General features: G+C 40.2%; 1 protein-coding gene across 3 annotated transcripts; it reads right to left on the reverse strand.

Moving 5' to 3' along the window:
• Positions 1 to 342: 342 nt before the first annotated feature.
• LOC138000610 (zinc finger protein GLI2-like) lies at positions 343 to 7265 on the reverse strand. Of its 3 annotated transcripts, none has more exons than XM_068847145.1 (3): positions 6913 to 7265; positions 4928 to 5443; positions 343 to 3849 (listed from the first exon to the last, which is right to left on the reverse strand). In XM_068847145.1, the coding sequence occupies exons 2-3, from the start codon at positions 5441 to 5443 to the stop codon at positions 3151 to 3153; spliced, it is 1215 nt and encodes a 404-aa protein (XP_068703246.1). In that variant the 5' UTR covers positions 6913 to 7265; the 3' UTR covers positions 343 to 3150. The 3 variants fall into 3 exon arrangements, with proteins under 3 accessions (XP_068703246.1, XP_068703245.1, XP_068703247.1); XM_068847144.1 differs by having other exon boundaries at positions 6983 to 7264; XM_068847146.1 differs by lacking the exon at positions 6913 to 7265 and adding an exon at positions 5537 to 6854.
• Between the last annotated feature and the right edge of the window lie 2735 nt (positions 7266 to 10000).

The raw sequence follows: 10000 nt of genomic DNA on the forward strand, positions 1-10000 counted from the left end.
ATCCCAGAAGTACGAGTTTATGCCACCAACATGGGTGCTGTTTTGATTTGCTGTCTTCCTTTTTTCCTTGTATATTTTTAATAAGTAATCACAGCATTTTTTATGTAATTTTTCAGACTAACAAAATCCTCCGAGCTCGTAGGCGAGTGAATTTACTCGTGCTTCTTTATAACAAATGGCACTCGAAAGCATGTGATTAAATTTGCGAATGGACACTCCCATGACCGCTGTCTTGTCATGTGAAAATCAAGCATATTATCAATGCCCGATAATCATGACAAACAACTGAAAACGTGACGTCTTTGTTGGACAATCAAGTCAATAACTAGTAACAGCATTTTAGATACCAATCGGCAAACCACTTTATTCTATACCTTCATGGCCATAATCTGCCAGATAATATTAACTTCACCCAGGTACCATGGGTTCATTTCCTTGAAAAAGGTGCTCTACAAGATGAATTCTGCATTTGTCTTTTCAGTGGTATGTTGAACTTGTGGAACTTTTACAGGTTTTCCCCAGGGGTATGCCCAATCCCCCAATAGGGGTAAACGACTGAAAGGTGCATGCAACATAATTATTATTCTGGGCCCGGTTGTTCAAAAGAGAGTTCAGTCTAAGCCCAGGGTTAAAACGGCCTAGCCCTGGGTTAAATTTTAAGCGCAGTTTAGTTGCGTTGTTCAACAGAAGGTTAACACTAACCTCGGGTTAAACGGTGGGTTAAATTTAACCCACCGAGCGAGCAGGGTTAAATTGTTAAACTCTACTGAGTTAAATCAGGAATAAAGATGGCGGACTTGTTGTTTTGTGATTTACGCAGAAGGCGACGGGAAAGGAGATTTAGAGCCGGAACTTAGTGTGAAATCGACGATTTCACAGACGAAGAGCTGCGTGCTCGTTACGCTTTCGACGAGAGTCTATTTTATTTATTACCAATCTTGTTGCCGGTGATATCAGTCGCAACACTCGACGGAATCACGCCTTACCGTCGCTCCATCAAGTTTTAATTGCCCTCAGGTTTTAAGGTGGTTGCGTTAAAAGCTGTCTCGCGTAACATGGATTAAAAATCGGCGTTAAAAATCGGCTCGTGTAACATCACCTTTAAGCCAGTGGAAGTTTCCTACAAGTTATAGGCGACACCTTCGGTGTGGATAAGTCCACCGTTTCCAGGGTCATTACCGATGTGTCTCGGGCCTTTAATCGTGAAACAGCCCCGCTTTATCAGGTTTTCTTCAGCTCTTTCCGTCAACACGGCAATTTCTGAAGCGCTAAAATTTTGTTTTCGAGCTTTGCGTGAGATAGCTGAGGAAGCCATTTCCTCACCATGGCAACATTGTACGAATAGTTTATTATGAGATGCTAACCGCGGGTTAAACGCGCTTAACCCGAGGTTAATTAACCTGTCCTCTAACCACACTTCGAACAACGCAATTTTAACAGCGAGTTAACAAACTCACGGTTAGGAAATTTAACCTCCGGTTAGGCCTAACCAGAGGTTAGTTTAACCTGCCTTTTGAACAACTGAGCCCTGAAGATTACGTATATTGAGAGAGGACAAAGGTAGGTACTGATATTTATGGTCAGTGCAGATTTCCAAAGATATAATTTGTTTATAATGCTCTTTTCTCTTGGGTCATGAAGCCGTTCTGTGTAAGGTACATTGATTGTTATCCCAGCCAAACCTAAAGCAAAATACCCTTTCTTTCACATGTTTGTCCACTTCAAATTTAAAACAAATCTGATAAAACAATCTTAATTTTGAAGAAAACACTAAACCAATACTTAAGACCTATTATTATCAATATACGCGGCCAAATAGAAAATCGGCCTCTTCAAAACACAAGCTCAGCGGGCCGCAAAAGACTGACAGCGGGCTTCTAATGAATTATCAGCCCTACAGCTGATTGGTTCTTGCTTCAACTTTGTGATATGCCTATTATTTACAGACGATTTTAAGCATTTTTTCGGTAACTTTAAATAAGTTCACTGGACTGAGTTGATTCTTTAACAGCTTGTTCAATCAACACTTACATGATGATTTGAAGTGACTTTGAATTCGTTATTCACTTAGCTTGTATTACTAAAACTCGCATTCTTGATATCACTTGGCCTTGTTTATTGATAATAATGATAATGACATGACTTTTTTCGGGAATATTGTTTATTTGCGCCCTTGTAGTGTCATTTGCGGCCCTCGCGCTTCGCGCTCGGGCCGCAATTGCAAATGACACTACGCGGGCGCAAATAAACAATATTCCCGACAAAAGTCATGTTATTCCCTTATTATAGATCACCCAATGAAAGTGGTTGTCACACGTTTGGGGTAGTGGGGTGGGTATCGAGGTTGAGTGAGTGGTCTGTGGCCCATAAAAATAAATATTGATTAAGTCTCCACAGTCAACTCTGCAGCCACACTCCCCAATTTTTGTACATATACAAAAGGAGCTCCTGGATTCTCTTTTTAAAGTTATTCCTTAGCCTCTTGGGGCAGAATGCTGACCGGTGAAAAAGGATGCCTATGGTCTCTAGGATGCTTATGAATTACACACAATTCTGCATTTTATGAGAGCTGTGCTCTTTGTTGCCTATTTTTTGTGCACTTCACTTTTCATTGTTCTGGATTCCCCAATGTTCATGTTCCAATTTTTGTCCATTAAAAATATAATGACCACCTGTATACAATATCTCTTCAAATGTTGGTCGCTATGCATTCTTTTTGTTTCTTCTAAATACTGTATCCAACTTTCGTTAACAATTTAACCAAATTCTGATCACTGAACAACACCATGGCTGTAAGCATAATAATATTATTGGGATTTGAAATTTGGGATTTAGTTGACCCTGTATTTTTTCATGTTGGCCAACTTGCAGCAATTTTTTGACAGACTTCAGAGGGACAGTTTATTTTTCAGAATTTGGCTGTGATGTGACAAAAGAACTTGATTACAAAAAAGTCAAAAATTTCTATTATGGCTACGAAACAACAGCTCCTAACATAATTAAAACTCAGCACAGATAGCAAAGATGGTTTGAAAGCCCCAATGCCAAATATTGCCTCTCATCCCTTCAACCCAACCTTAAGAGTGCTTGCTTGCCGGCAGTTTGCACTTACAATATATACTTAATTTTAAAACACACTTCTACATAAGCTCATTCTTGTTCTTCTGAAACAAGATCCTTTCCATGGATGGTCTTGTAATGTTTCCTCAATGAACTTGGATCAGTATATCTTTTAAAGCAGTTCGCCACCTTACAGTGATATGGTTTGGTCTCTGAATGTGTCCTGGTATGTTTATACCTGTCACTTGAATTTGAATACCGTTTATTGCAGCCTGCCACTGGACAAGCATATGGCTTCTCTCCTGTGTGTGATCTTGTGTGAATTTTTAAGTTTTCTAACCTTGAAAAGCTTTTCCCACAAGACTCATGGGTACAGGTGTGTGGTCTCTCCCCGGTGTGTGTTCTCATGTGAATCAACATTTTGTACCGGGCATTGAAGCCCTTTCCATTTCGTGGACACCCCTGCCATAGACAGCTGTATTCACTAGCATCAGTTCTTATGTGGTATTCATTGACATGACAAACAAGGTCATCCAGAGACAGAAAGTGCTCACCGCAATTATCCCACTTGCACTGGTGGAATTCAGGTAAAGTTGGTGATAATGGAGATGTCATTCCTTGCGGCAACACTGAAACTATTTGACCTTGGGAACTGACTTGGTCTTGATCGAAAATCTGCCGCAAGTATGTCAGCCCAGTTGGGTGACCTGTGACAACTACATCTGTTGCTGCTGATGAACTTAATTTTTCGGATGATTTGCTGCTTTGCATTGCCTCTGATGTTGTAAACTGGTGATGTAACAAAAAATAACAAGTTCAGGAAGATTCTTGGATTATTGGGTAAGAAAAAAGTGCCAGATTCATAGCATTGTAGCTGAGTTACTAGGCCTTTAACCAAGCCAGCAGTCAACATGTTGCTTTGGTGCCAACCCCTTTGCTTTTGTAAATGCAGTCTAGTTAATGTTACATTGAGATGATATGGATAACAAAAGCAGAAAGGCCTGCATCAGTTTTAGGTCAAAAGTGGTCATTCTGCCCTTTCAAGTCACAGAAAAAACGAGAGCAAAACAAACATTTTTGTTCAAGGTGTTGGATGACTTGATCGATAAAAGCTGATGCTAGTCCAAATTCAGTCCAAATTTGCAATTACCCTAAGGGTTAGGGTTAGGTTTAGGGTTAGGGTTAGGGTTAAAGGTATGTATACATGACATGTATACATGGAGGATCTCGGACCCACGACCCACCCACCCACCCATGTCGATTAGACACTCTCCCCTTGGATGGAATGCTAATCCATTGCAGGGTTATCCCCTAGCAGTATATCGGCCATACCTATTTATACACCAGGGCCTGTTTGTTCAAAAGCCAATTAATAACAACAACAAAAAAGATAATCCATCAAACCGTAATAATTATGGAGAATAACCACTTCATACCTTCCGTTTACAATAAATTGTTTTCAGACAATCATGGACAAAAGTTTTGGGAAGGTAGCATCACTTTAGCGATAACCCCCTCTCCCTTATCAATGTTGGATTTTCCACAAAAAAAATGGTGACTTTTCCTCCAACATTGAATATGGGGGAGGGGGGGGCACAAGAGCATGGTATTTCCCAAATAGTACAGCCAATAGTTAGACTAATCAAATCAGGTGTGAAGTGAAGTGATGCACACACCCTTCCCAACAACTTTTGACCATAATTGTAGCCCTTGAACCAGCGACCCCTGGATCGGGAGACCGCTGGGCTAACCACTAAATGACAGAAGCGCTTTAATTAAATTAGTCTCTAAAGCCTCTTCCAGGAGTTTTGCCCTGAAGTTTTCTGTTCCTTTCCATGAAAAAAAAAAGATAGAAACTACAACTCACCACAACACAAGGCTCGAGAACCTCTCTACCTTCAGCTTTGACCATTAAAAGTTCTTCCTGACCAGGTTGTTCATGCAATCCTGCAGTGAGCATCTCTGGTGTTCCTTGGACATGTGTCAACACGCATGGCAAGACAGAGGAAGTCAAGACAACTGGCTGGTGAAGCAGTCCAACAGTTGAGTGTATCACGTTAGAATCAGACAATAAATCAGTTGAGACTGGTGCATCAGAGAGACAGGGTGGACTTTCCAAATCGCTTGATGAAGCAATGGCTTCTGTTTCGTTAAGAACTGATGAACCATGCAAAACTGAGTCTTCACTCGCTAGACTTGTCATGACAGAGGTCATATCTCCCTGGTCTAGCATTTCAGAAACTGCTGCTGAAACTGCTGATTCTATGGTTAAGGTATTAGGGCATTTTGTATCAAGCTGCACTTCGACCAAAACTTCCTTTTCATCATCCTTCCTGTCATGGATGGAATGCCGCTGATCACCATTTTTAAATTTAACTGACATCTGTTACACATATGAGAAAAAAATCATAATGTAATTCACGAGTAATTAAAAAGCAATAAATGATAAGAAAACTGGCATGCAGGGAGCCATCACCTCACACCAATGTGGAACACTGGATGCAGTGCAGCCTGGGTTTGATTCCTAGACTTGGCATCACATGTAGGTTGAGTTTGTTGGTTCTCTAGTCTGCTTTGAGAGGTGTTTCCCCGGATACTCCGGGTTTCCCCTCTCATCCAAAACGAACCTATGAGGTGATATTTCGAAATTTCAAAGCGGTCCTTACTCGGGGTCCAGATGGGTAAATCCGGACTACTGGAGCGCATGTGATTAGCAGGGGTTTCAATAACTTTTGAAGTAGATGCCTGGGCTAATCAATGTAAGCAGTGGCCCTTCTTGTCTTTTACAAGGGTTTGAATGAAAATCAAGGCAGAGCAGCTGGCAGTGAGAAGCAAATTCTGACAAACAGATGGCAGTATACCGCCAGTGAGTGGCTTCTTATGAAACCCCTGGATTAGGATTTAGGATTCCAGACTGCTGAGAAGCTGGAGAAAAAATAAAAAGGTTTAAGAGCTTACAAAACAATCACCACTAAGTCTTGTGCCTATTCATTTGGAATTGCACTCTAGATCATGTTATTTCCTGCATAAGCCATTGTACAAATTACTCATATTGTTTCAACCTTTCTTATAATCGAAGAGCCCCAATGCATAATGAAATGTATTAGTGTAAAATGCAGGATAATATTTTCTATGAACATATATGTACAACTCTCACCCCTTCTGAATAAGCAGTAGTTATGCACAAAGCAGAGCCTACGAATTTCATTTCGTCTGGCAAACGTATCATGGTGTTACAGTAGTCCTGAGTAAAAGAAATTTCTTAAAGTGGGAGAGTTAAATATTTTCCTAATTTTAAAAAAAAACTCAAGAAATCAATTTATTAATGTCTCAATGAGCAGTGAAATATCACAAAATGCGACTACTTTAAAATCTACTCTGCTGGCTTACAATGATTCTTAGATTTGTGTGTGTTTTCATATAAACCATTCAATGTGAAATTAAGCTTAATTTTATTTAAGAAAAGTATTAGCTAACAGTTATTATGAGAGTAAAAGAGGACTGTTCCATGTACCACCAAATAGCGTAATTTTCATAATAGAAGCCGACTGCGCGTAAGTCACAGTAAAGCCCGCTTTGCACTCATAGATTACAATCAAATGACCATCAAAATGTAATTTTGATCCAAGCTAATTCATCAACGAGGAACCCATTCGAACAGACTTTGCATGATTTTGAGAAGTTCTAGTGGTACAGCTTACAAACAACATGGCGATCAATATCGCTTTTACAGCCAAACCATAAGTTAATAGTTTTAGACCACAGGACATCAAAGGACATATGCATACAATAATTACATTAGGTCACTCGACTTTCAAAAAATGTACGCAATTTTGATCACGTCAAACTCACCTAAAAACCGTACGTGATGCTGGATCGTTTCGCTTACAGTAAAAAGGAGTTGGAAGTGTTAAGCACTTACCCCTAACTGTTTTATTTTGACAGTTGATCGAAGTATATTCCTTCAGTGGAATTTTCGAAATGGAAGGACTCATCATGGCGTTCGATGCCTTGGCAGCCGCTCCTTTGGCAGGATCACGTGCGTGTTCATCACGCGCGGAGATAAGCTTGTTCTGGGGGTAAAACTCGTAAACAACAAGACATCTGCTGGAGGTGTTAATAATATGACAAGAATTTACACCATGATTCATTCATATTGAGGTTGGAAGTCTTTCTTTGTTCCCGTCTAGATCGGCAATACGCGAAGAGCTATTTTAGGTCAATGATCTAAAAGGAACTTCCTCATTTTCTCCATTTCCGAGTCATAATTAATTTGTGAGGGTCATGTTTCCAGTGTAAGCTTTTCGCAAAGCAAATCGATTCGCTCTGACAAAGGCCTGGCTCAAGCTTCGGGGTCCTTACAGTACACACATACAAGTAACCGTATATCGTATACCAGCTGGTAGCCTGCGATACAGCCGCGCACTCACATTTCCTCGGCTTCTTTGCGGGCCGAACGCTGTAAGCGGCAGGGGTGATGCGAGTCGGCTGTTTTTGCATACCATATATGGTTGTTTTACCAAAAAGATCCGGAAATTTCGGTTGGAATGTAAATGGTAAGACTATTTTGGTCTTCCCAAACGGAAAATTTCCGGAGAAAACAGGATTTCTTGAAAGGTAGTACAAATTTCCCAAACGGAATTTCCAAACGGAAAACGTGTCTCCAGACCCTTTCTGTATGTAAACTTGAACGCATTGTGTACATGGCACACGCCGATCCCAACTGAATTTGCCATTCGGGACTTTTTGCTTACCATTTGAATAAACCCAGTACCAACCGGTTTCTGCTTGTAAATGGTAAGCAACCATGACTACGGACCCGGGTGAGTGTCTGTCAATCTAATATAACTAGACGCTCCGTGAGCGTAAACTCGGTTACCTGTGGTACATGTTACACAAAAACCGAGGGCACTGAGTTGGGTGGTATTGAAGGCGCAGAAAATGGATTTTCCCAGGGGTAATGATGGGTGGACCAATCCGAAAACAACAAAGAAAAGAGCCTAGGAATCCAATAGGTACTCTTGGTAACTCGGAAGAAGCAGGCAAGGGGATAGAGCTCGAATGGGGCATATTTCTCATCATCCCCAGAGCTGTTCAGTCCGGAAACGAAACACTACTTAGTTTTGTTTCGTTTCCTCAGAAACGAGACATATCTATTTTGACTTCAGGACAAACTATTTACACAGTGAAGTGTAGTGGCCAATTAAACTCGTAGAGTTTACAATAGCTGTTATTACAGTTGAGCCCACGTCTCAGCAACTGATATTTCAATACGCACAGTTTATTGAACTCACTGGAACTTGCTGTAGCAATAAAAAACTTGAACTCTTCGATTCGAAACAGGAAATAGAACTTTGTGAATGCGTATTCCTTAAGCCGTGTGGCTGAGTGTTCTCACTCTTATGTCTTAGAACTAGCTCGAACATACAATAAACAGAAAACTACCAAAATAACATTCTAAACTGTGATCTAAGGCTAATCACGTGATAAAGGAAAATCGAATAAATAAGAACAAATAAAAGACACTTTAACCTAACGATGAAATAAAAATATTATTCTACAAAAAACTGGAAATTTCTGAGCTAACTTTAATCTCGGAGATGTCAATGATTTCTTAAATTTTGGTTCGTGAGAGATGATCTCTTGCCTTCCAGATGATAAAAGGAGTGAGTTGTGCTGTGAATGAGGACTAGATGTGATTAAGTTACTTTTAAAGGAAAACAACGAATTATTTGAGGATGCGAGAGTGCGTGACGTCACGTTATTTATTTTGAGACAGTTGTAACGGCCGATTCAAGTGATAGAGGAAAACGTTCCATAAAAACTTCAAATTGCGATGTTTCCTCACGAAATTCATTTTGTGGACAGTCAGATAAATAAAGCTCACTCACCTCTATTTTCTGCGTCGTGCCGAGAGATGATGACGCATTGTCACCTACAATAGAGGTAAAGGTAAGGTTTATTATAATCACATCGCAGCCCGTAGGCTACTAATTTGCACAATAAAAAGTTTTACAATAACGACTAAAATGTAGTACAGATGCTAACTATATCTAAAAGAATCTAGTAACTAATAACTAATTTAACAAAACCTTAATTACATATATTTCTAAAATTGATTCGCTTTGCGGGCCATTGCGAGAATAAACTAGTTCTTTACCCTATTGGTGCGGACATGTAGCACTTCGTAAGGGTGATAGTTTCTTAAGTTGTACTTTGGATTCTTATATAATGGAGGAAGTAAGCTGTTCAACCAATGGTCTTTATTTGATGCGATGCTATGAAAAAGCTTATCACATAATGAATCAATATGATCCCCTATGGGTGTTTTGCCAAGAAATTCACACGCATTATTGTAGCTCGTGCTGGGCATAATAATTGAGATCGCTCTTTTATCGGTGCGAACGAGTTCGTTAATGAGATACTGCGATAAGGTGTTGTCAATTACCTGAACGGCATAATCAATTACGGACCTCACGCACGTATTGTAAAAAAGAATTAGATCTGTTGGCGGTTATTTCGCGCGTTTAAGCTGTGCCAAGAAATACAATCGCTTACTAGCTTTCTTAAACACTTCTTCAATGTGCACATTCCAAGTTAGGTTGACGCTTATAATATGGCCCAGTAACTTGGCGGTACTCACAACTTCTACTTCTTTTCCATCAATAATAACCGCATCCAGTTCAACCGGATTCAGGGCAAACGAGATTCGGAGTTCCTTGCATTTGTCAGGGTTGAGTTGCACTCTATTTGCGCGAGACCACTAGCTAAGCTGATTAACTAGACTCTGCGCATTACTGGTATTCCCTTTCGGAACAACTTCGGATTCTATTGTGTCATCGACAAATTTCCATAAATGTGGTGTGTTTACATCAAAAACCGATGGACCTAATTTGGTACCCTTCGGTACCCCGGAGGGAACTGATTCCCAGCACTCGGA

Source organism: Montipora foliosa, chromosome 4 (genome assembly GCF_036669935.1).
Source record: "Montipora foliosa isolate CH-2021 chromosome 4, ASM3666993v2, whole genome shotgun sequence".
Lineage (NCBI taxonomy): Eukaryota > Metazoa > Cnidaria > Anthozoa > Scleractinia > Acroporidae > Montipora > Montipora foliosa.

Coding starts and splice junctions, on each gene's coding strand:
- LOC138000610 (XM_068847145.1), bottom strand. CDS start 5,443: ATGTCAGTTAAATTTAAAAATGGTGATCAGCGGCATTCCATCCATGAC. Junction 3,850..4,927: donor TTCTCGAGCCTTGTGTTGTG/GTGAGTTGTAGT, acceptor TTACATCACCAG/TTTACAACATCAGAGGCAAT.